This window comes from Alternaria metachromatica (assembly GCF_023757995.1).
Source record: "Alternaria metachromatica strain BMP 0045 chromosome Unknown scaffold_6, whole genome shotgun sequence".
Classification (NCBI taxonomy): domain Eukaryota; kingdom Fungi; phylum Ascomycota; class Dothideomycetes; order Pleosporales; family Pleosporaceae; genus Alternaria; species Alternaria metachromatica.
The window spans coordinates 264,069-288,801 of NW_026055497.1; the positions used below are offsets into that span (position 1 = coordinate 264,069).

The 24,733-nt window shown below is 51.1% G+C and overlaps 12 protein-coding genes across 12 annotated transcripts; 5 read left to right on the top strand and 7 right to left on the bottom strand.

Moving 5' to 3' along the window:
- Positions 1-266: 266 nt before the first annotated feature.
- Positions 267-926, top strand: J4E83_003655 (uncharacterized protein; the record flags this gene model as incomplete). Its single annotated transcript, XM_049330589.1, has 2 exons — positions 267-496; positions 578-926. The coding sequence occupies 2 exons, from the start codon at positions 267-269 to the stop codon at positions 924-926; spliced, it is 579 nt and encodes a 192-aa protein (XP_049190006.1).
- A 415-nt stretch (positions 927-1,341) lies between these two features.
- J4E83_003656 (uncharacterized protein) lies at positions 1,342-1,944 on the top strand (the record flags this gene model as incomplete). The annotated part of the gene is made up of 1 exon (XM_049330590.1): positions 1,342-1,944. The coding sequence occupies one exon, from the start codon at positions 1,342-1,344 to the stop codon at positions 1,942-1,944; it is 603 nt and encodes a 200-aa protein (XP_049190007.1).
- Positions 1,945-2,025: 81 nt separating this feature from the next.
- Positions 2,026-2,875, bottom strand: J4E83_003657 (uncharacterized protein; the record flags this gene model as incomplete). The annotated part of the gene is made up of 2 exons (XM_049330591.1): positions 2,026-2,741; positions 2,869-2,875. The coding sequence occupies 2 exons, from the start codon at positions 2,873-2,875 to the stop codon at positions 2,026-2,028; spliced, it is 723 nt and encodes a 240-aa protein (XP_049190008.1).
- A 2,798-nt stretch (positions 2,876-5,673) lies between these two features.
- Positions 5,674-7,003, top strand: J4E83_003658 (uncharacterized protein; the record flags this gene model as incomplete). Its single annotated transcript, XM_049330592.1, has 2 exons — positions 5,674-6,632; positions 6,682-7,003. The coding sequence occupies 2 exons, from the start codon at positions 5,674-5,676 to the stop codon at positions 7,001-7,003; spliced, it is 1,281 nt and encodes a 426-aa protein (XP_049190009.1).
- Positions 7,004-7,258: 255 nt separating this feature from the next.
- J4E83_003659 (uncharacterized protein) lies at positions 7,259-7,986 on the bottom strand (the record flags this gene model as incomplete). Its single annotated transcript, XM_049330593.1, has 2 exons — positions 7,259-7,301; positions 7,376-7,986. 2 exons carry the CDS (start codon positions 7,984-7,986, stop codon positions 7,259-7,261), a joined length of 654 nt encoding a protein of 217 aa, XP_049190010.1.
- Positions 7,987-8,696: 710 nt separating this feature from the next.
- J4E83_003660 (uncharacterized protein) lies at positions 8,697-9,598 on the top strand (the record flags this gene model as incomplete). Its single annotated transcript, XM_049330594.1, has 2 exons — positions 8,697-9,030; positions 9,084-9,598. The coding sequence occupies 2 exons, from the start codon at positions 8,697-8,699 to the stop codon at positions 9,596-9,598; spliced, it is 849 nt and encodes a 282-aa protein (XP_049190011.1).
- Positions 9,599-11,341: 1,743 nt separating this feature from the next.
- On the top strand, positions 11,342-12,522 carry J4E83_003661 (uncharacterized protein; the record flags this gene model as incomplete). The annotated part of the gene is made up of 4 exons (XM_049330595.1): positions 11,342-11,353; positions 11,453-11,840; positions 11,884-12,389; positions 12,445-12,522. 4 exons carry the CDS (start codon positions 11,342-11,344, stop codon positions 12,520-12,522), a joined length of 984 nt encoding a protein of 327 aa, XP_049190012.1.
- A 1,156-nt stretch (positions 12,523-13,678) lies between these two features.
- Positions 13,679-14,488, bottom strand: J4E83_003662 (uncharacterized protein; the record flags this gene model as incomplete). Its single annotated transcript, XM_049330596.1, has 1 exon — positions 13,679-14,488. One exon carries the CDS (start codon positions 14,486-14,488, stop codon positions 13,679-13,681), a length of 810 nt encoding a protein of 269 aa, XP_049190013.1.
- A 579-nt stretch (positions 14,489-15,067) lies between these two features.
- Positions 15,068-16,759, bottom strand: J4E83_003663 (uncharacterized protein; the record flags this gene model as incomplete). Its single annotated transcript, XM_049330597.1, has 4 exons — positions 15,068-15,891; positions 16,011-16,132; positions 16,189-16,514; positions 16,568-16,759. The coding sequence occupies 4 exons, from the start codon at positions 16,757-16,759 to the stop codon at positions 15,068-15,070; spliced, it is 1,464 nt and encodes a 487-aa protein (XP_049190014.1).
- A 1,508-nt stretch (positions 16,760-18,267) lies between these two features.
- J4E83_003664 (uncharacterized protein) lies at positions 18,268-19,203 on the bottom strand (the record flags this gene model as incomplete). Its single annotated transcript, XM_049330598.1, has 2 exons — positions 18,268-18,782; positions 18,849-19,203. 2 exons carry the CDS (start codon positions 19,201-19,203, stop codon positions 18,268-18,270), a joined length of 870 nt encoding a protein of 289 aa, XP_049190015.1.
- Positions 19,204-21,071: 1,868 nt separating this feature from the next.
- Positions 21,072-22,020, bottom strand: J4E83_003665 (uncharacterized protein; the record flags this gene model as incomplete). Its single annotated transcript, XM_049330599.1, has 2 exons — positions 21,072-21,592; positions 21,642-22,020. The coding sequence occupies 2 exons, from the start codon at positions 22,018-22,020 to the stop codon at positions 21,072-21,074; spliced, it is 900 nt and encodes a 299-aa protein (XP_049190016.1).
- A 1,250-nt stretch (positions 22,021-23,270) lies between these two features.
- J4E83_003666 (uncharacterized protein) lies at positions 23,271-24,199 on the bottom strand (the record flags this gene model as incomplete). The annotated part of the gene is made up of 3 exons (XM_049330600.1): positions 23,271-23,656; positions 23,713-23,820; positions 23,872-24,199. 3 exons carry the CDS (start codon positions 24,197-24,199, stop codon positions 23,271-23,273), a joined length of 822 nt encoding a protein of 273 aa, XP_049190017.1.
- Between the last annotated feature and the right edge of the window lie 534 nt (positions 24,200-24,733).

The window sequence follows — 24,733 nt, forward strand, 5'->3', positions numbered from 1 at the left end:
TTCTTCTGAATCAAAATACCCGCGCGATTGATCTTGACCAAATCGTCGACACTGTCGTAGGTCGCGTTGACTTCGCGTCACAGCTAGTTCTCTGACGCACGACCCACCTGAGCTCAAAGTGGCGCATCCTTGCCGCAAGCTGTCCTCCCCGCAACGCACCCACTACCAACGCAACTCCACTTCACGAACCGCCCTACGTATTCTCCTTCGCCAATCACTCAGCAACTACCTCGTTCTAAGAGCTCATACACTCGGAAATAGCCACGATGCCCGGCAAAATCATACCCGTAACCTCCGCTTCGCACTTCTCTCAACTTCTGTCGCAATCCAAATACACCATCGTCGACTTCTACGCGGATTGGTGCGGACCATGCAAGGCAATCGCGCCAGTCTTCCAGGGCTTGGCAGAGAAAGAGACCAAGCCAGGGAAGATGCAATTCGTCAAGGTGGACGTGGATAGCCAACAGGAGGTTGCAAAGAAGTATGGCGTCAGCGCGTACGTACACCCCGAGAGAAACACCTGCATGCTAGGATGGAGGAAACTGTAGATTCATGAGCTAACATGAACACTGTTCAGTATGCCGACCTTCCTCGTCATCAAATCCACCTCCGTCGTCGAAACCATCCGCGGCGCCAACCCCGCAGCCCTCACAGCCGCCGTCCGTAAAGCCGCAAACGATACTTCTGGCCCCGGTGCAGCCTCCGCTGTCTTCTCGACCAAAGGCCGCACACTTGGCTCCGCTTCAGAACCCAGTCGGCCTGTAGGCGAAAGCCCGTTCGCCGGTCTTCAGCGGATGCTGACTGGTAATGGCGGACTGAGCGATACGCTGGTCAGGTTTGCAGCGTTGTACTTTGTCAGCCTGTTCGCGTTTGACTCTTTCAAGGCCGCGGAGGAGAGTCCGTTCAATGTTCGCGCGAGACGGTAGAAGAGGGCGGAGAGCACGGAGTGATAGCACGCATGCGGAGGTTCGGCGTTTAGGATAAGAGCGTGGCGTTTTTGGTATACCATTCTGAGGTTTAGTGTTTTCGCAACATTGACATTATCGGCAGCAACGGTATTGAAGAGCTCATTTGAGCTTCTTGGTACCGCTGACTGCGATATTTTATTCACAACTCGAATCTTGAATCCACTCTGGTTCTAGTAAGATTGCTCTTGACTCATCCGTCTTTCACATCTCCCTTTGACGCTCAGCTTGACTTGAACTCGCTAGAAGAAAAGACCACGTGTGACCATCCATGACTATGTTGTCAGAGCAAGCTTCGCGCAAACAATCACGATACACTCCCCTTATATCCACTTCTGCGGTACTCTCACTGCACCAAACGCAAGGTCTACAAATGATGGACCCTTCTTCCGGCTTCACGCCCAAGGCAGCTAGTGCTACCTGGACGCACGCCGAACTTTTACAGAACTACCGCGAACTTCACGCAGAGTACGACAAGTACGCGACGCTCGCCGCGCAGTTCGACGGGACCAGATTACCCTTTGGACGAGAGCGCGCGCTCCACAACCTAGTCAATGCACGAGCGAAGGTGGAGCACGATATCAAAAGACTCAAGAAGGCGTATCAAGAAGAGTGGATGAAATTAGCGTCTCAGAACCTCGATGCGAAGCTCCGTGAGGCGCTCGAACAAAGTCGAGACACGCTGGCAGCCGTCTTGGATGAAGATCGCCGCCCTCCGCCTGACAAGCTGATGAAAGAGAAGGCGGAGTTGCAGAACGAGAAGAGTAACCTGTTGTTGCAGTTGCGAGAATTGTTGTGCAGATATAAAGAGCTGCTGGAGAAGCAGAAGAAAGGGGAGAAAGATTGTAGTAACAGCAATATGCATGAGTTAGAAGGCGAGAGAGACCTGCTTCGAGAAGACCTCGATATAGCGCGGGCGGAGTGTGAGAAGTTGAGACAAGAGGTAAAACACCTTGAGAGTGCGCTGGGGGTAAACTGATAGCTGAAGGGAGTACGCGGTCGGATGCGGGAGTGCATTAATGATATCTGGGCAGGATTACATAGCTAATAACAGTCCAAATCAGTATCTATATGTAAAGACTGGTTTACTAGACGATGAGCTCGAGCCACTAGACGAGGGTCTTTCCCCATTGATCTCAGCCTTATCCTTCTTACCCAGCACAACCCTCTCACACCAAGAGCACCAACTCCTCAGCTCGCCCTTGACCTCTCGCTCAAGATACTGAATCGACTTCTTCTTCTCGTCCTCAAATAGCTTGACGCATTCGCCAACGCGCACCTGCTTCTTGTGTTTGACCTTGAGCACGCCGCCGATGCCTTCGATCTCCTGGGTGAGGTAGGAAGAGCCCCTCCAGCGTTCGGGCGACTCTGGCGTTTGTGATCTCTCTTTCTCAATGGTGTCGAGGAGATTTTGCTCGCATGTCTCGTGCTCGACGATGTGTGCGCCTAGGCATGCGGAACCTCGTCCACATTCTACGCCTTCGTTGCCTTCGCCGAGCCCGATGCCTACGCCGCCGTGCATGTGGCTGTACATGGTGCGCCAGCTCCAACCGCGGACGTATGTGGTGTCGGCGTTTCGCAGGTCCTTGCCACAAGGAGCGCAGAGCCAAACTACATTGTCGCAGTTGCAGGGTGTGCGCTCGAAAGCTGGCGCGGTAAAGGCTCGCGGGTTATCGCCATCTAAGAGCACTGGATGTGTCTCTGGTGACCCGGGTGGCGAAGGGGACATCGATGAGGCGCGCTGCTTCTGCACAGCCATGAGCAGTGCGAGAGGCGCTTTGGTGCACGTTCTGCATAGCCGGCGATGGCGGGCTCTGAGCGTGGGCGTTGGTGGTGGCTTCATCGTACAGTTCTGCAAGACCTGTTAGCCCTATGCCCGTTCACTTGCATATGGATGTCGTACCCGGCATACGACTGTCCCACACCGCTGGCAGTCGCCCACCATGTCGCGGGCGCATTTGCCGACGCGACCAGTCGTCAGGCGGCTGTCCAAGACATTTCGTCCCTCGTGCAGTCGCGAACCAAGCTTCTCACTGAGGTCATCGTCTTCATTCTCGCAATGAAGCGTATGTCTGACGAGCTGGCTGCGATATTCAAGCAGATTCGCGCGAAACTGCCTGCAAGTACGTGAGAGGTCGTGGAGCGTGTTGAGGTCGAGTTGAGCAGCGAGCTGACTGACTATCCTGCATAGTTAATGTGATTAGCATACATCAAAGCGCGGAATCAAGTCCATGCTATGGCTGGAGCGTACGGATAACAGCTAAGTGCCGCGCTGAATCCATTGATATTCGGGTTCGGCCTCTCGGCTGCTGTCGTCACGTCGCCTTCATCAAGGGAGCGACGCGGCGGCAAGACGTTGAACCGGCCGGAAGATGGATGGGGCGTCTCTAAATTGGGCAGTTCATCGTCTCCCAGATCAACTAGGACCACCATGGTTGGTAGCTACAAAACGAGTGTGCAGCATCGAAGCCAGACAGGGCTTGAATGGAGAGAAATGAGAGTCGTGATGGAGACTGCGATGCCGGAGTCATGACGAACTGGAGACACGCTCCGTCGCGTTGGTGGGGGGCTTGGCGGACAGCGGCTTTGCTTCCGTTCGTTACGCGTCGCAGTCGTTCGCTCTTCACTCGGCCCGTGACGTGGGTCCATCATCGTGACGCGAGCTGTCATGGTTTTGGCAAACGACGAATACATCATCAATCACACTCTGTTCTCGGGTTGTAGGCACGCAACGAAGGAATACAGTACCCATTCGACCCGAATGCACGCCTACCACGGGGATCCAGACCGATATGACAGGTGTTCTCAGAGCCTCCTTGGAAGCCGACCGCAACATTGGCTGCGGTTTCCCTTGGAGGAGCCGATCATCATACGGAAGCACTTACCGTTACAGATGTAAATAGTGATATGCTGACCATACTTTCAGTAAATTCAATTACATCTAACTACATAGCCAATCACTTCAACGATATCCACGTCGACTAAAACCCTGACGACCGTACCCACGCTGCCCCCAATCTGCCTCACGCTCGGCCATTGTTAGTCCGTTCACCGCGCGCCCAGTTACCGGATTCCAACTTCCAGTTGCCCCGATGAAATTTTCTTCGCATTGCTCAGGTGGCGGGTGAATATGGCATCCTTTGGGGTTCACCGGCCCGTACCAAACGACATCGTGCGGTACCCCTTTCCTGAGAACTCCAATCTCTGCTGCTCGTCTCGCAGTCTCCCTCTGGCCATCCTGCACTCGCATACTTTCAGGGTGCAGGACCTGCGCACGCACAGTTCTTAGTTCGTGGTTCGAGTTGACGAAGTCTTTGCCTAAGATATCCATGCATCGCTGGATATACTCTTCTCTCTGTATCTCCTGGCCTTGAAGATCTAGGATGTGTACACCATCGTATTGTGCGTGGTTGTTAACTTCAGGATGTGAGTACGCATCGCCGTGGGTTTCTGGTTGTGCGCAACGACAGAATTGGGAGTCAGTGAGATTTCTATCGTAGCCGGTGTAGTGGACCCGTGTCTGTCGTCGGTTGACTACTTGTTGTTGTGGAACAACTGCCAATTGTGGAACGAGGGCCAGCTGCGGGTTCCCGGCCTGTACAATATAAGGCCCTGAGAAAGGTACTTGTTGTGAGAACGTAATATTATAGGTATACCCCGACTGCCTATAGGGAAACATGGCTTTAGTTTCTTTAGAGTAGCAGGCGGTCGTAATGTTGTTATGTGGTGAGAGTGTGAGGATTCAGAGTTGAGCAACCTAGGATAGGCTTTTATACCTTGAATATGTCACTCGCAATGGCCACGTCGTCTCCTTGAGATCGTGTTGTACTTATGTTCACATCTCCAAGCTACTGTGATATCTACATTTCAAGAAGAAGTTGAAGACGTTGTAGTCCATTCTTCATGCACTTCAAACATCACCCGTGGTGGCGGAGGTGACAATGACTCACAGCTAAATGATTAGATGTTCCAAGCCGTTGAACGTTTGAGATTATGTGAATACGGCTCTTCAGTTGTAACGGCCGAACTGTAGTGAAGTTCACAAAGTCATGATACGAAGACAGGAAGTCGAGTGGTGGAAGCGACGATGAGGATGAACGCGACTGGTCACTAGCGTCTTGGCATCTGTGGATCGATTTGAAGGAGCGATGCGGGTTCTCATGCATGTCACAATCGCTCAATGAGGGGCATTACTGCATCAACACTAGGTCCATAGAAGACCTGCCGAACTTCACGCTTGTCCCTGTTACCTTCCATCCACCATGGCGCATAACACGGGAGCGGTGAACCCGCTTCGGCTCTCCACGACACTGACCGAATGGGGACACCGCGATACTTACTAATGACGACAAAGCCATCACGTCCGTCCAGTGCCAGACATGCCGCAAAGGTCTCACTCCTGCGATACGGCATACTCGCAATACGATACTGGCCCCACGGGCCTGACGCCTTTTCCATCCGTAGTTTGCGGGTCGTAGCCGGACGCTAATGCAACGAGCCCGTACCGCTGGCCCCCCATCTGCAGCAAAGTGAGCTAGATGTAATCTTCTACAAAAGCAATATGTGCGATTCAGAAGGGACACGTAGTTCCGTCCCTGCATCCTCTGTCAATCGCACAACGCAATTGTGGTCTATATCGTCTACGAACACCAGCTAGGAGCAAAGCAGTGCGACAAGATACAGTCTTACCATCGAAGCATACAGCACCATGACGACTTTCCTTCTTCGTGACATTCGCATTTTCACTGGCGAAGAGACTATCGACGAAGGATATGTCCACGTACTTGATGGCAGGATCAAGAGTGTCGGACCCATCAGCGATGCGCCGCTCGAACCAGTAAAGACATATTCGAAACCGGGCCACACGCTCCTCCCAGGCTTAATCGACTGCCACATCCACGCAGACAGGGCCGATCCCGAAGCCCTACCCCAAGCGTTACGCTTTGGCGTGACTACCGTGTGCGAGATGCACAACGAGCTTGAGAACGTGCAGAAGCTGAAGAAGCAGACTTTGGAGCCAGATACTGCTTCGTACAAGACAGCAGGCCAGGCTGCCACCATCGAGAACGGGTGGCCGATACCCGTAATCACGGCTCACGACAAGAGTCCTGAGACAGCGGCGGCAATTGCAAAGTGGCCTAAGTTGACGGATCAAAGCAGCGTCATGGAATACCTGGAGTGGACGAAGAAAGAGATGCAACCAGACTACATCAAACTCATGCACGAGAGCGGGACCAGCATGGGTCGCGAGTTCACCTACCCTTCAGTCGAACTACAAAAAACGATTATCACGGAAGCCAAAAAGCGAGGTTACCTGACCGTTGCACACGCTCTCTCCCTGCGGGACACTCTCGATGTCCTGAACGCGGGTGTTGATGGCCTTACACATACGTTCTGCGACCAGCCGCCAACCCAAGAGCTGATAGATGCGTACAAGAAGAACAACGCCTGGGTCAATCCTACCCTTGCTGCAATCGGCAGTCTGACTACTGAGGGGAAAGAACTGCAGCATCAGTTCGCACACGACCCCCGAATCAAAGGGCTGATCAACGACGATCGCGTGGGCAACATGTGTAAGTGCATGGGCTTTTGTGCTGAGAACGGTAAAGCGGAATACGCATACGAGGGCGTGAAGAAGCTTAGAGAAGCGGGTATTGATATTCTCTGGTAAGTCAATTGTGTGTATCCTATCGAACAAGTGACTAACGAAATGTAGCGGAAGTGATTCAGCAGGTCCAGCAGTAGGAACGGCGTTTGGGCTATCAATGCATCAAGAGTTGAACGTCTTCGTGAACAAGATCGGCATGTCACCTGCGGAGGCTTTGCGCTCTGCCACAAGCCTGGTCGCCAAACGTTTCCAATTCACCGATCGCGGACGCCTGGCGGAAGGACTCAACGCCGACATGTTGCTGGTTGAAGGAAACCCACTAGAAGATATTGACGCGACATTGAACATTCGTGGTGTTTGGCGCGATGGCAGTCTCTGCAGTACGTATGCTGAGAAGCTGGAAGCCGGTGTGGAGCCCTTGCTGGGCTGATTACGCATCCCAACAATAATGGCTGGGAAATTCGAGATTGAATCTGAACGCTCTTTATGCAAACTATCATCAGCGCGGTGGCTACAGTATATTTGGCGCCCAGAGAAATCCTCTCAACATCATCATGTAGTACTCTGGGTGTCTGCTCGATACAGAGAGCCTATCCTGACCTGCATATGTCGTCGATAGCAATTCATCATCCGAACTCCACCAACGGTACATGTCCATATGAAGCCCTATTCCCACGAGGTCCAATCATACGTCTTGAACCAGGTAGTAAACGTCGTTCCCAAGGTTTCTGCAACTCGGTTCCAATCCGCTATAGTAAAACATGTTTGGGCTGACCCTGCCGCCTGTTTCTCGCTCACTAACCTTTGCAACTCAGCACCGACGTCTTCGTCTAGCGCGGAGCTCAACGCGGCCATTAATGCAGCCTCTTGGTTGCAGTCGAGAAGCCTTATATGGGCCCTCGCCCTCATACTGACATGCGGTGCGCTTTCCAACAGCTGAATGTCGATATAAGCAGAGAAAACGCCCATTTCGCCTATTTTGAAGAATGGCTCTGTCCGGGGCACCTCCTGGGACGGTAACCAGTGCCTAAGTCGCAGGCTAACGTGACGGATGTTGCCATCAAGATGAGGATCGGTCCCCTCCAGCCATGATCGATTATTCGCAATATACCAGTTCCCGTCGTCGATATCGTTAGATAGCAAGTCGGCTACCCATGTGTATTGTCGCATGACGAGTGGTATCAATTCGTCTCGAACCCGCCTAGAAGCATCCGCAAAGTCTTTGAGCCAACTGGGGAACTTCACGAGGATAGCACTCATGCGCGAAGCGACAGGCCTGATGTCGTCTTTGGGGTAGGCTTTTGTGATGAGGATGTCGTAGATGATATTTCGGACCTCTCCTGGTAAGGCGAAAAAGGTCCACGCCGGGGTGTTCACGTTAGCAGACGCTTGGGCGGTAGTGTGATTCGACATGCTTTCTCTCAGATGGGTGGGGTTATAATCATGGAAAGCCTCGTCTCTCTTCGCAGATTATATATTGCTATCGTGAGCATTGTGATTGCGCAACCCAAACATCACGTCGCATGGATGTAGCACGTGAGCTTATTGAGATCGTATGGTCCAGTTCTCTTCTTTAGTATCAAGCGCACCCAAGCGATTGTGAGGGAGTAGCTGGACGGTTATGTATCATTTACTTCTCTAAATCAGCTTAGCATGGGTGATGTTTTATGGATACATGCGATCGACTATGGCGTCTTATTAGAGGTATAGGATTGGCGAGAATGATACTTCAACAGACTACATAGAATGATGTCTGTCTGAGGTCCAATGTGTTCATTAGTGTTGATTAAAGAATTTCACATTGGGCTACGAAGAACTGAAGAGATCTACCAGGCATACATGCTATCACACTACAGTTTCTCCACCCGTACCACGACCACGACCACCCCCAGCGCGGGATATGTGACAATGACCCTTGATGGCTGTCGGTAGTCGCACAGTATTGATTGAAGCTACCGTATGTCACTTCGCCGGTGTGATTGTACCAATGATTCAATCCCCAACAATCATTCAATTGCGCTAACGACCGCTATCCAGGTATATAAAGACGCTGCGAAAGGTCTTGTCGAACTCCAACACTCGCAGCAACTTTGCTCCGCCTCTACCTTATTTCTCTCATTACAATGGCTGAGACATCAGAATCCAAGCTACTCCAAGGCTATGTCAAAGGCTACCCCAAGCTTGCCCGATCAATGGGCATACGCCCCGAGAGCGCCATCTTCCGTAGCTTTGGTGCACTAAACGCGAAGAATCTGCTATACATGCAGGCGGAAATAACATACTTGGAAGAGGAGTTACGAGAGATGGAAGTCGCAGACCACGACAGCGATGAAGGGGAGAAAGCCCGGTATGCTCACGACTGGTTCTTCCTTGAAGTTTCAGCAGAGGAAAGGGATGGTGTCGACGCATCGCAACTGAGTCTCATCCTCAAGATTCGAGAGAAGCTTAGGGAGTACAGTGAGTACTCAAGACCATAAGGACACCAAGATGGGTGATACTAATCGGCACAGACAAGGCATTGTACTATCAGACAGCCATCTGCCAGTTCGAGCCCCCAGACTACTATGACCTCAAGGACGTCCAAGGCTTCATGGCCAGCTCAGAGATGAAGTTACCCTTGTACGGTCCAGACAGGAACGTCTGGGGCATATACGATGATCCCACCGCTCACGCAGACGATGGCTTGATCGCGCTGCATCCGCGAGTGCGCACCGACACATTCACAACCATGCTCTCCGATCGACTGGTACACGTCTTTTTGTTCTTCAAGAAGCTATACCCGGGAAAGGAAAGTGAAAACCCCATGTGTTTCTATCGTGACGACACAATCTCAACAATCACGTTCTGGTTGACCTGCTTCATCGCTTCCATACTCCCGGTCATAGCAATCATCGCGCTGGTCAACATATCCTCGCTGGTACATCGTCTCGCCGCCATTGCTGTTTTCAACGGCATTGTGTCGCTCTGTCTAGGATGGTTCACGGAGGCGAGAAGGACCGACGTCTTCGCGATAACAGCAGTGTAAGCTCCAATCGTTGTTCAGGCTGTACATATCTGACCCAAAGCATAGATTTGCGGCTATACAGGTCATTTTCGTGGGCCAAACACTTGTTCATGGGCCGTAGGAAGTTGTGTTCGCACCCAGCAGTATATTATCGGAATTTGTTTGCGCAAAGACGAAGCGCTCACCAGGTTTTCTGACTTAGACACTATATTTTGGCTTCTTTTATTGCTTATTATAGTAAACCTTGGAGGTAGACGATGGGATTTCGGAGATTCAATATCATTAGATAGTTAAGCCTAAGGCTAGACAATAGATCAGTCGATTTGTGGAAGCTCATTTATTATAATGCTTAAATAAGACAAGACCTTCCTCTGCGCTTATATAACAACAAGATGAAGTTTGTAGTCCACTACCCTTTTGTAAGGCGACACCTTCGCTGAACTTTAGTTTGATGTTTGCTCCTCCACAATCCACGCCATATACGCCTCTTTGAGCTTTAATACAAGCCCCTGCCATTCCTCAACAGTGAAGCAACTGCTACTTTGCCTCGATTCCAATTTCGTCTTGACCACCTCCCGCAATGCGCTATTGATGCTCTTCTCCAGTACCTGCTCCAATGCTTTACCTTTGTCTGCTTTGAAATTATAACGGTTTTCTCCACCTACGCCCGTTACAAACCCCGAGACCCGAGTAGTGAAAGCATCAGCACTGCTGCGCTCGCTGAGACGTATTTCGACCGTGTATTGCAAAAGCAGCTTCGGCGAAGACCCTGGATGTGGAACGGTGTCTTTGATTCGGAAATTAACGCGGCGGATGTTGTTGGATGTTGGATGAAAGAGTGTGCTTGGTTCTCGAAGCCAGCTTCCGTTCGAACGTGTGAGAATCTTCCCATGTGGGGAGGTTCGTAAGAGGAGATCAGCAGTCCAAGTATATGACCCGAATAGCAACGAGAGAAGCTCGAGCCATATCGTTTTGCAGGTATTGAGGAGACCACGAATCGTTTTCGGGAGCTGGGCAAAGACGCCTTTGACGGTTGTTACGCATCGTTCTTTCCCGCAATGATCTATGATTCTTCGCTCGAATTTGCCGACGATGTAGCCGTAGATATGGTTTCGGATTTCTGCTGGGAGGTCGAGGAATGTGCACCGTTCTATATTTTCATCGCGTCCGCTTGGGGTGTTTATCATTGAGATCTGGTGGTTGTCTGGCTGAGAACTGGATCGGGAGTCGGACGCCGGAGCGCTTGAGGCACAGGCTTCTGGTACGGCGGAATCCTGCGGTGAGCCCATCTTGCGATGATTTGACAACAGCCAAGCGTTGTCAATGCAAGAACTTCTGAATATAAACAAAGGGTGTCAAAATGTTTGCAGACCTACGGTATTTATTCTAGAGCACGCTGCACGACACTCGGACTGGCTTGCAAGTAGTGGCGACGCTACCAAGGCAAGTAGCCTGCTGCCTAGTGACCCCTTACCATTCTAGCGACGGCGCGTGTCAGGGGTAGATGCAGAGAGCTGCTGCGGCTACAATAGGCATCGCATTTAGGAATGTTGTCACCCAAGACTATGCGACGTGTGTGTTGTGTGGGAATGATGACTAGGGAGCAAGGTAAAAGGACGTGAAGAAGTCGCGGACCATCCGCCAGGCTAAAGTCCGCCTGTCATTCCCGTGCCGTCAGCTCACGTCATCGTTGATGGCAACCATGTGTCTTCTGTAACCAAACCGTAAGACGCCTCAAGCATTTCTACAGTCAAACTACAAAAAATGTCAGAATCGGTAAGCTGGGATGCCTATACAAATGCGATGTCATCAGCATGGCAATGCCCACCTGAGCATGGTCGCACCAGGCTAGCCACATTTGCTAACATCTCCAAGGCCGCCACCAACGGCTTCGCTGAGAAAGACGGCCAATTCCGTCGCAAACCCTCAGCGTTCCGCAATTTCATCTCTTCTGATCCCAGGTCGGAGTTCCCAGCGGAAAAGGATCGATATGCGCTTTACATTCACATGGGCTGCCCTTGGGCACATCGTACGAATCTAGTGCGCAGCTTGAAAGGGCTCAAAGACATCATCCAATTGATCGTATGGGATCTGTCGCTCGTTCACGATAAGAAAGGATGGGGCATGTCCGGAAAGCCTGGGTTCGAGAAAGAGCCGTTGTATGGCTATACGAACTTGAGGCAGCTGTATGAAAGGGCGAACCCGGAATACGAAGGGCGGTACCTCGTCCCGACTCTCTGGGACAAGAAGAAAGGCAGGTCTCGTGATCGCAAGCGCGGAAAAGGTATGCGCTGACTCGGTCACAGTGACAATCGTGAACAACGAGTCCAGCGAAATCATCCGTATGTTCTACACCGAGTTTGATGCGTTCATTCCCGAGCAGCTCCGCGAGTCGAGCAAAGGCGACAAAGCCATCCTGCCAGAGCATTTGCGTAAGGACATCGACGCCATGAACGAGTGGGTTTACGATACCATCAACAACGGTGTGTACAAGACTGGGTTTGCCCAATCCCAGGAGGCATACGAAGAGCACGTCTACCCCTTGTTCAAATCTCTCGATCGTCTGGAAGAACATCTTGGCCAGCCAGGGCATGGCCCATACCTGTTTGGCGATCACATCACTGAAGCAGACATCCGGCTGTATACTACCATCATCAGATTCGATGTTGCGTACTTCACAATCTTCAAATGCAACCTCAAGATGATTCGCTATGAGTACCCCCGGCTGCACGACTGGGTACGCAGGCTGTACTGGGATGAGAGCGAAACGACTAATTTCGGTGCGTTCAAGAAGACAGTGGACTTTCAAGCGGTAAGTAAACAGTCAAAGTAAAAGACTCAGTACAAGATGGCTAATGTTTTCTAAGTACAAGGATGGCTACTCGAACGCTACGAAGGCGAAGATTGTGCCTGTGGGACCGAAGCCAGATATCATGCCCTTGTAGATCGTTTACTGTAATGGAAGCTCGTTTAGATAGTCTGTGAGCGTTGAACAGAGCCCCCGTATCATCTAAATCCTTTCTTCCAACCCTAACCTCTCCTCCTCGTACTTGGCCGACCCTGCATCGTCGGTATCTCTGAGATCACCTGCGCCATCAGTAGTTCCCAATCACAGTACCCCAGAGGCACAAGCGACCCTTCTGCCCAGTACTTGCACTTCTCGTCCTCAGACATAAATGCCAAGACAGGGACACTCTTCTCTTGAGTCGAAAGAACAGTATCGTCTCGTTCCAGTTCCGGCTCGACTGGTCTGGGTGTATCCGCGATGTCGAGGTGCGATACAGCATAATAACAGGATACCATATGTCGTACGCCAATAGCACAATGCTGAAGCAAGCCACCGACAGCGCAGACCGTCATGAGGCAGATACCTAGGGCGCGCCATCTCGGGCCCTGTGTATTGACGTAGCCACACACGCCAAGGTATATCGTCAATATAGTAGCCATGACAAGGGGCAGGTTCAGAATTGGCGATGATCTTAAAGGCTTCTGGCGTACTTCCTGGACACGAACCTATATTCCCATTAGATATCGACAGTATGACTGGGAACAAAACTATCTTACATAGTGTTCAATAAAAGGTAAGATGTACTGAAGCGCATCCCAAGAGAAAATATACCCCATGGCTAATCGCATCCATGGACCGACAAAGTAATACTCGGCAACATAGGTCGCGACGAATGTTCCGTACACCGCTACCATGGCGCATTTAGCGAGGTAAAAGTCGATAGCGAAGCGCGTTTGATACACCAGTATCGAAAGCAAAGCCGTGAGGAGAAAGACTGCCCACACCTCATCCTGGGTCGTCGAACGCGCCCAGAGGGGCAGGAGAAGCGCGAGTGCGAGGCGTAAGGGTAGTTGAGTAGTCGAGGGCGTCATGTCTTTGTAAAGTTGGTGATGGGAGGGTCGGGAGAAGTCGATGTGGTTTCATTAGTTACAGGTTGTGTGATGCAATCACGCGTTGATTGCCTTTCGCTTCCCGTCATTACTATTGCCCTGTCTGATCACAGGGTCGTGACATACTTTCACTCTTGGTGGAGTGGTCTACGGTTTCTACGTGCGTTCATTGCTACTCCAAGTTCTGTAGCCTGCGCGCAAAAGTTATCCGTAGATAACCTTCTCCGGTAGCGGCCCGGCGGGCAGGTGCGGCCGCTCCTCCTCCATCGCATCCGCGTCTGCGTATCGTGGTACATCTTGATGTGTCTGCCCAAACACCACCGGCTGTGGCTTCCCATAATGTTCCCTCGTCTCCTGCGCAAACCCTGTGTTCACATCCTCCATACCCTCTATCCTGCTGTCGTGCCGGCTCGCAACACCATGTAGACCAAATGCCACAGGATCATGGCCTTCCCACCCCTCGCTTACCATCTTCTCTACCTTCTCGATGACCATCCTACAAAGGTTTCGGTGTCCTTCTTCCATCTTGCCCTTTACGAAGGGCATAAGCCACCATGCGCAGCTGACTTCCACGTCTTCTACGAGAACAAATTGCGCGTCCCCGACGCCCATGCCCTCACCCTCAACCTCGCTGCCCAGTTCGCCGTTCGCAACGACCCTGTATTCAGCCCTCAGTATTACGCCCGCCGCCGCATCCGCGCGCGTCTTTATGCCCTGTCTCGTGTTCTGGTAACAGACTGGGAAGGTTATGTACTTCTTCCCGTACTGCCCGATGCCCGGGAACCAGGTTATACACTCGCTGACGTGGTATGTTGCGACAGGGTATTGGTCGGGCGGATACCAATATGTATCTTTGAGGGTCGCTTCGGCAGTGCTGGGTGCTGTCTCGTAGCCACAGCTAAGGGCTTGGAGTGTGAGGGTCGTGTCGTGGTCATGCAGCGCCGCTACGACCGAGGCGGGGGAGATGTGGCTTGGAAGATGGTGCGCGACGTGGAGGTTGTGTTTTGCGCTCATCGTGGAAGCGCGATTTCGGGGACGCGTAAGAGATCAGTCTCCTGGCAATGGGGTGCTCGATTATTCGTCTGGTAGGGCTAAAGATAGAAAAATCGTGGTGTTTTCGAGACCGGCTGCGAATGATGGTGAAAGTAACGATTAGCGACTACAATTACTAGGAGCTATACAAAGTTGGGTATCGAAGTCTTGGAAGTCAAAAAAGGAAAGAGAAAATGTGCGAATGACGAGGCTGTAGGGCGACTAGTAGTAGCTGATGCATGTTGCGTCGCTGACTGAGGCGTTGCTATCTTGGTCTGAAACAGATGAATGGGCATCACCTGCGACGCGAAGGGGTCCGGCGGTAAACGTCATCACCGTGTCGCGCTATTCCGCATACGGCAAGGATCTATTTCCATCCCACCGTCTTTTCAAGGTTGTAAGGCTTGCTCGCAAGGACAGGGACTTGAGTGTTGCATTCTCATGAAGGCTTCATTAAAAGCTAGTATTGCGTTGACACCACTTAGACGAACTGTAAGAGATTTCGACCACAAGACGCGATGCGCAAAGAACATTCCTACACGCATCCATCCTCCCCACTGCTTATATGGTATACCTGAATCCAGCCTGGCCTTCATTCTCGTCCATCGGCTCTCCATTAGCCCTCTGCTTATCTACCACTTTATTCTTCTTCAAGAAGTACGTCGTAGTGCAGCACAGCACTAGCAGGATGTAGATCTGAAGACCAGCCGTGACCCAGAGACCGGTAATGTATGTTGGGGCTTCTTCCTGAACGAAAGTCGTTGATGCGAGGATACCACCGATTGCACCGAAGCCGATCTGGAGAGCGCTTCCGACGGACCGCTTACTTTGGCCACGAATGTTGTTGCTCTGGTACGCAAGAATGGCCGGGACATTACCCTGGCAGCCACATACTCCTAGGAATGAGCCAAAGTACCTTGCCCCGTTGTTCTTAGCATATGCTACGATCATGAGACCGATGATGGCAAGAATCGATTGCGCAGCAATCACGGGAGCGCGAAGACGGTATTTGTCTCCTAGCCATGCGAACCCAAAGGCTGTGAACATCGCAAACAGACTCGGAGGTGCGGATAGGGCGTTAGCCTGACCAGGCGAATATCCCATGCCGAGAAGAATGACCGGGAGAAAATAACTGAAGGCGTAGGCTGGCATGGTTGTCGACATGAATAACGTGGCATAGGCCCACAATTTGAGGTCTTTCAAGTGGTAAACGAATTTGGCCCAGGTCAATGGATCCGCTACCGAATCTCCTCGATCATCTTCGATACGCTGCATGATGACAGCGGCCTCAGCGGAAGTGAGAAACCCTTTCTTTTCGGCTTTATCGGGAAAGTCCAGGATGATGAACCATGCTGCAATCGCAACAATGCAGGTCAAGATGCCCTCTACACTGAGTGTCAGTATTACTTGGGGAGAATCAACAAAGCTCAAGAAGCCTCAGATTGATGCGAAGTGTGATGTGAAGAGAAGACCTAGATAGGAATTGGTAGTGGTTTCTGCTTACCTATGATGAAGATCCATCTCCAGCCTCGGAGACCACCGACACCTTCCATTTGCATGAGACCATACGCAAGGATGTTCGCGAGACCACCGATACCGACAGAGAAGAGATAGAAGCCACCCAGTCTGCATTCTTGGTAAGCCATTGCTACCATGCATTTGGTTTGATGAAGGTCGCATACCTTTTTTGTGTCTCATAGCGGCGGTACCAACAAGTGATGAGATATACACATCCTGGGAAGAACCCAGCCTCGAAAGCTCCGAGTAATACACGGCATATGGCAAGTGAAATCCAGCTTTCGACGAAGCCCTGTCCGATCATGACAGCACCCCATGATACGGCGATGAAAGCTAGCCAGTTCGCGCTGCCCACCTTACGAAGGACGATATTAGATGGAAGCTCAAGCAGGAAGTATGTCGGAAAGAAGAGAACCAGGACAATGGTGTATCGATCTCCAATTTGGAGGTTGAGGTCCGGTCCCATTCCAGCAACTCGGGCGTTGGAAATCTGCTGCTGGTAAGCGTTTCGTCTAGACGCGGACGGAAGGCGTCTGAACTGACGTTTGTGCGGTCTATGAGCGCGATGGAGTACAGGGCACCCAATATAGGTAGCAGCCTCCAGTCGACTCTACGCACCAACCTCTTCTCTTCGATCTGGTCGTAGGCATAGTCCGAGACGTTGTTGTCCGTCGCCGTCGGACTGATCGCTTCCTTATGAACAGTGTCTTGCTTGTAATCGTCGTCGCTGTTCATGATGGGCAGAATATCCGGAGTTCTCTGCACCGTGGAAAAGGCTCAAGAAGACAGGGGAGGATCGTCGCAGGGACAAGAGCAGCTGCGGATCATCTCTCTTATCACACATCCACTTATACTGGAGCGATGACGATGGAGACCGAGGCAAATTCCGGATTACAGCCAGGGCGAAGCTTCCCAAGAGCTCGGGGTGTCGTGGCTGGGCATGCCGTGCGTTCCATCTCCATCACAAACCCGGCAGACAGAAAGCCTATTGATCTTTTGGCGCGTCGCATACGGACCCAAATGGAGCGAGTAGACAAGGAACAGGGTCTAATGAGATCCAACCAAGTAATCAGAAGACCCAAGCACGAAGTGAAGAAGCCTTGAACAAGGAGAAACCTCCACGACGGGATACTGCTCCTGACGCCATATTACCACCGAAGTGCCAACGTCGCCAGCTTTGCGACACCGCTGTCATGCCGAGAAGCCAAACGTGGGATTGTCCAATGATGCTCGTGGTCGAAGCATGAGCACAGATCTGTCATCCAGTAATGACACCGAGAACGTCAGTGCTCAGCTTGTCTGGGCGTGCAACGGCGGGGTGGCCAGATTGCGGGGTTGGTCTTGGGTCAGTCTTGAGGCTCTTAGCATGTGGATGGGTTGCGAAACGCTCATCCGGGGTGCATGTCATCGGCGCGACTATAAAATGAGCTCTAGTGCTTCGCGTCGCGTTGAGTATGTCATGTAGGCGAGATTGTTAGCATTGAGTCAAAAGCGTATGAGGTGTGACAGGTTCTCGCTTCGGGCTTGTGTAACAACATTCGGTTTTGTTTCAGCTATAAGATGCTTGCGTATGTGCCGTGCAACGATCCTAGATGGAGGGCAAGGGCGCGGTTGGTGTTCGCGCGAGATGAGATGGAAGACGCGGGGGCTTAGCGTCACTGGCGCCTTGGCGTGGAAGGCTCGGATGCGGAGTTGTTCTTACCCGCAATTGACTGCAGTACTTTCCATCAGCCGTTACCTCACTGCCTGCATACACGGGGACTACACATTAGCGCACGTTGTTATGTCTAGACACGATCGTGATGTATTCTACTTGTTAGCCACCATGAGTTTCCCAGCAGGGTTCCACCATGTCCGTCCAAGGGCAGCTTTCGCATCAACATCACCGGTGGTTCATCGTGTACACCAAAATCAAGTTCGAGCTGGCGCGTACGTCGAGATAACAAGCAACGCGAATCATGTTGTAGCAAGATCTGGAGCCTACAAGCTACTAACGGTAGGTTTACTATTGAACAATTTGCCCATGTAGTAGTATATGAGCCTTTATAGCGATTTTCCCTTTCGGTCCACGGGCATTGTCTCCAGCTGTCTACCCGCTCCTGAAACCCCAGATCGATGTTGACACCATGTGTGCCTCAACCACGGCTAGCTGGCAGATGTGTTGCGATCGGTTCCGACAAAAACAACTTGTACAGCAGCGAACCTGAGTCTGTCAGCGCGTGTCATCGATGAGAGCTCATTGCTTACGCGGCAGTCACAGCGAACAATTCAGCGCGTTTGGCTTCAGTCAACGTTCTCAAGCAGACACTCAGCAGTACGTTGAACGCGCCGATCACCCAAAGCTTCATCTTCAACGAATCCAAATGCAAGAGAATTAGTATCGACGCGATTGGCAACAGAGAAGCCAATATGGACGTCATCCACGACGTCGCTCTCAAAACAGTGGTGTCGTAATAGACTCTGCGCCCAAAATGTTTGTCGGCTTTTTTTAGGCGCCCAATACCGCATTTGAAGAGATGGATGGCATTCTCTGATACCCAGCGAGAGAACGGGTCGGCTTGCTCGCGGGGGCAGACACCAATCAGATCAGGAGCGTGCATCTCTGAATCGTCAGGTAAGCCCCAAAACACACGGTCCTCGCCTGACAGCTCGCCACCCCCCATGGCATCACTATGTAACAGGCGATACACGTCGTTCAAATCGAATCGGTCGGGCTCGGGAATTTGGTGGAGCTTGTACTGCTGTAGCAGCGCCTTGTCTTTATAGCGGGTCAGTCAAGAGGTATATACAAAGAGTGCACGTAGTACAGCTCCGATTGACTTACTATACTTTCCCAGTTTCGCAGAAATCTTCTCTACTAACTCCAGCTGATAAGTATCACCATCTCTGTCACTCTGCGATAGTTTGACATAGTCTGTTGCGTACTGCCGCTTGTTGGCATCCTTGTCTCCATGGTCGCTTACTTCCACCTCTTGCAGCGTCTTCTCGAGTATAGCGAGCTCCGCCTGCATGTATAATAGCATGCGCGCGTTGAGTGCAGCAAACTTGCGGAAGATTAGTGTCTCGGGCTTCAGACCCATGCGTTCCGATAAGCGTGGGTACCCTATTGGATGGTTCTGCCATGACTGTGAGGAGGCCAAGCGTGTCTTCTTCGATTGACCTAGTTTTTCGCCTGTCATCTTTGACTGCTGCATGTAGCTTGACGTAAAACTGGATGTCTGGGAGTTTCGGCTGAACTTACATCGTTCAGGCTATCAAGATTCCTTATATAGCAATATATGGGGCTAGTAAGCACTGATCTGCTGTGCCTCGAGGCTGTGGACATGCGCAACGTATCACGACGGCAATCATCCTATCAAATAAGTGACCGGTCATGGTAGCGTCGCACGTCGCGTTCCTGGTGAAACCCTCCACAACATCACAGAACTCAAATGACTAGGTCGTATATTTTGCCAAGCACTAGCAAAGGTCTACTGCATGGGAATGTCGAAATATACACGATCAGTACGCTAAGACGTTGTTGATGCTGCGATGCTGTCCCTTCATACCAGCTCTGTTCAGTTTGTGAAAGACATCGACGCTTATAACGCGTGAGCCATACACACTACAAGGTCACTAAAGCAGACAACAAGTGTATGCCACACGACGTTGACTTCCTAAAGCACTGTCAACCACTCAACATAGATATCAGTTTCGCCTTCTCATCCATAATCACGGGTGAGTTTTATGGAAAATTGAGCTGGGCGCTGCAGATATGTTATCTCAAGACTGAGTGAGAGACTTGAGACAAACATACATGACATGACAGTGGCGACAACGTCGTGGATGCTAACTTTGTGTCTAGATAATCACGCAAAGATGGCGGTGACGACTAAAGCGCAAAGACACGTCAAGCGATCGCTGATATCCTGTCAGCTTTTCCAGCGCATGATTCAGAAGACGATCAGTAGCTTGTTGTAGCTTGCAAGGCTTTGATACACCTACATATTTCAGGTAGAGAACACTTTGAATGAGCATAACGTCTGAACGCATCAAGATGGTGAATCCTTCCTCTCACTCCAGTACTAAGTATTCACGCGAGTTGCCCTGGGTTCCTAGTAAGAATCCCACTCCAATTAGATCAAATGATTAAATACTCACTGCAGCATTAGACCCTAATCCCGCTTCGTCACAAGCTCATCAGACGATGAGTGATTTGCGAAAGCTTGCAAGAGGATGGAAAAGGGGCTGGGTATGTCAGTTACTGCTGAGCAACGTAGGTGGACGCTGTCGACGTTTCAATAACTATCGGAGGAGCACCCGCGCTGGAGTGACCTGTAGGTCTTGCCAACACCAGACCGTACCACTAGTCCTAGGTCCCAACCGTGTGCGCCATCGTCAACTCTGCGCAGAATGTGCGGACGTTGTACTTGTCCCCTTTGACGACATTGATAAGATCGGAAACCTCGAAGAACGCCACGATACTACATTCATCGGCTGGTGTTGTAGAGTCTGTGAGTATGTTCACGAGCACGATGGTACGAATTGGCCGAAAGACTGTCTACACTGTAGGCCAGCTGACTTCCGAGCACACCCACTACCAGCAAACGGGCCGGCATGGCGGTATCGTGCGAGAGATGTTCTCCACGTTCTACAACTACTATAGGATAAGATTGTAGACGCTCATGAACAATGAATTAGGAACAGAATTAGAAATGTAGGTGTCTCTAAAGCTCATATTCATCGAAGCAGAACTTTATATGTGTTACGGACCCGGATCGCCCATGAAGGATTGCTAGCTTTATGGTGTTCATCAGGTGACATTGTCAAAGACACGGCGTTCTGATTTTTCTAAACATAATAACGCAATCCTCAAAGCTGTATTGTAGCAAGGAATGATAAGAGTTAAAATACAATGTGCACCTCTTGGCATCATTGTCACGAAGCCCGAAAAGGCACAAGCACTGGCTCTTTCTACTGTTTCGCATCTATGGCTAAGACCTGAACCGCCGCAAACCTACACCTATGTCAGTCAACGGTTTCTGTAGCTACGCGATGGTGATGTTACTCACGCAGCTGTAACAGCAAAAACATCGATCCTCCGCGCTCGAGTGAAGTACCCCAAGCAAACCGCAGTGAGCACATTGGAAGCCGCAATGATCACAAGCTGTTCGCTCAGAGATTCCTTGCCCACGATCATGATAACCGGAATGACCAGCAAAGCCGAAGCAACAGCGCAAGTAACCCCGAAAGTAAACAATAGGATAGTCTCATCATCAATGGCAATAGTTCCCCATCTCACGTCGACCTTCTTCCAGCGGTCGCCGCCGAGCTTCACGATCCAATGCATAGCTCTTGCAGCAATATAGCGCGAGAAGGTATCCATGTCTTGTCGCCCACGCAGTACGACGAGATCTCTGCTATAGTCTTCAGGCTTTTCCAGTGAACCCCATGTGTTGTGATCAGGCCCGATGAATACGTCGTTCTTCATTTCATCCGCGGCGATGAACTTTTGGATGTGATCGAGGTCGAAAGGATCGGGCTCTTTCATGATGCGGAGTATGGTGGCTTGTTGGATGAGTGCATCGTCTGAGTCATGTCAGCAAGTCACTCTCTTCCTCTACCGGACTCACCGTACTATATTCCTTGAGAACACGTCTAATTTGCAGCACAAGCTCGCGTTGCCTCATATCTCCGTCTCGGGGTTCGCCGTTCACTTCGAAATCCGCAGTGTTGAGCCAGAATGCGTTCATACTGTACGTGGCTTTCTTGCCATCTGGGCTGTTCGCATCTCTAGCTTCCAGTTCTTTCAGCTGGTCCTCAAGATGTGCGAGTTCGCTCTGGTAGTAGAGGAGGCTGCGCGCGTTCAAGGCGCCGAATCTTCTGAACATTGCGATTTCGGGCATGACTTCCATGCGTCCGGCGAGCTTGGGATAGCCTGGTACCAGGTGGTGGAGGGGGTTAGCTGGCGATGCAGGCGCTGGTGTGGGCTTCGAAGGGGCTGGTGTCGCGTTCATCGTGGAGATATGCGCGATCTGAGTTTGCGACGGTAGAGGCTGCGAAAGAGTTCAGGAGTACAAGTGCAAGATCTGCAGCGGAAGTTGATGTTGGAAGATGTGGGAGGGTGATGCTGCCTGCCGGTCGATCCAAGAGTTGACATGACTGTTTGTGTGAACATGCTCGACGTGGTTTGCAAAGATTCACGTCGCGAACATGCGCCGTTCGACTTTGTTCACGCGGAACTTGAGTACGACATCTGAACGCGTCAGTAAGATGCAACACATCTCGGCTATGACTCTCCAATGTTATAGATTACATTTCTTTCGCATGCGGAGATGGAAGAAATACAGATGCTATGACACATTGCATCGTGCGCAATGTTCAACGACTCCTTCCTACCGAACGTCTTCCCCAGCATAGCTCAGCTAGAAACAATGTTAGTTAGTAGTGCAAGATCTCGCGCCCTGAGTGGGGTTGCAGAAGACATAGCCTCATCAACCTATAATGCGATACAGATAGAACAGCCCAGGCATCTACAACACCCCTTTATCTAATAGCTTGTCTATCTAAATCGACTTGACTACCTCCTGGCCTACAGATGTCTTGCCTGCTCACTACTGCCACACCCGACTTGAACTGTACGTCTGATTTGACAGAGGCATGATCACACCAACGCACACAGAGTACTGACATGAGTCAATATACAATGATAGAACTAACTTTTCGCTTAGGGGTCCATCAGTTGAAGCAAATTTTGTATCTGGATCAATGAAGATAGGTATTATCATGCTGGTGTTGATGAATACATGGGTGTAGTGTCCTTTGGAATGATCGAGTATATGTAGGCGTGATGTACTCCAGTGGCACATGGAAAGACGTGGGCTATTGTGGGAAACCGTGAGAACCTCCAGGATAATTCGTGATATATTGTCTGGAGGCTGAAAAGGTAGCAAGTACCTCCCAAGCTATCGGTGAATTCACTACTTTCCGTTCCGATATGAAACATCTCGTCTTTTTCTTTCCCCGTCATGTGGGGTTTAGACGTGTTTAGTAGCTAGTGGCGTGATCCAATGGGTTTATGGGCAGGCTTTCGAGATGTTGGCGGTAATTACAGCGATGCTCGGATACTGGCGGCTTGTACAAGAAAGTGTATATTATATATGAAGTTATAACGATCAAGTCTAATTGTTACTGGTGTGATGCATGAACGACCCAATAGCCCCTCAACAACGACATGACCACTAACGTGTGCTGAAGTACGACCCATTCAAAAGATCTCCTGGTCGTCATAAGCCCTCACACTCTCCAACCGTTGCCTAACCATCTTGGGATCTTTGCAAACATGCTTGCTATCCCAGCCATCACTGCCACCGTTGTGATCAGGGAAAGTCGTCTCCAATCCCTCGAGAGCCATGTCTGCGCTGCACATGATAGCTTGGCGCATGTAGTCGAAGCAATGGATCATGTGCCAGTGGTGGTCTTCCTCGAGCTCGTGGCCGGATGTCATGCCGGAGTAGACGGCAACGACGGCGTAGAGGCAGTGAAGTTGGTGGGTCATTGATGTCGTGAAGACCGTGGCGTTGGGCCAGACGATGGGGGTGGGGAGGTCGTGATAGTTCTCTGGATCGGGGATGCTCTGGAAGCCCATGCCGACTGCGTTTGACGTTAGTGAGGTGTTCACTATGGAGTGAAGTCTGAGGAATTCATACCAGGCAATAGCTCGTTCCATGCTCGAAGTACTTCTGGCTTAAAGAACTCTGATGTGTTGTATGGCGCGAATGTCTGGTTAATCTCGAACTTGGTGATCTGCGTAGGAACTGCAATTCTGTTAGTCGATGTACAGGACTGGTTCATACAGCAAGTCTTACTATGTGGTGACCACCCGGTGATGTCGCCACCAACATCGTTTGCGCTTGTTGATCGAGCCTTCCATCTTGTCGAGTCCAGCATGCCTTGGTCTCTAGCCAAGAGCCCAATGATTACGAGTTGTAGTCCTATCACCAGCACCCATCGCATCGCCGCTACTAGCGGTGGGCACAATATGTTCCTTCGTGATGATGGTGTTCTTCTGTGATAGTCGCCAGCTGCCCATTGCTTCTCTCCTCCAACTAAGGATTCGACCTCTGTCGACGAGTCGTCATCATGGTGATGGTCCTGTGAGTGTACATCTGCGTAATGGTGTTGTGGCTCCATCATGTCGATCAATAGAATAAGTGACACCAGGTCAGTCGTGGAATTTGATATTAGAAACGAAAGTGAGCGCAGCTGGAGAGCCAAAGGCAGCAGCGGCCTCCGTACAGATGTACTCGCATGTCAAACGTGCCGGCCCACACCGAAACGTCGAGGCTGTCGTTCCTGGTGGCGCCTACCCTCCCCACTCATTGTAGACGCCGGCGATAGCTCAATCGGAAGTCTTAGGCGTGAGTCGAGGGCGATGAAACGGGATGTTGGAAGGGCGTATCCGTAAGCTAATCCCTGTTGCGTTAAAGCGCCGAGATGAAACCGACGATGAATCGCCAAGAGTATGAGGCCATCTCGTCTTCCGCCTCAAGCGAGGATAGGCTGAAACCCAATCCAAACATCGAGCATGAACATTCGTATTTTGTTAACTGCAGCCGACGTTGGCTTTCGTGCTTTAGAACGCGCCGTCGCCACTCTGTTCGTATTTCGAGCCCCCGTGGAAGCTTGCTGAGCGTATCAGCCGCGATGAAGATGTCGATATGGATCGAG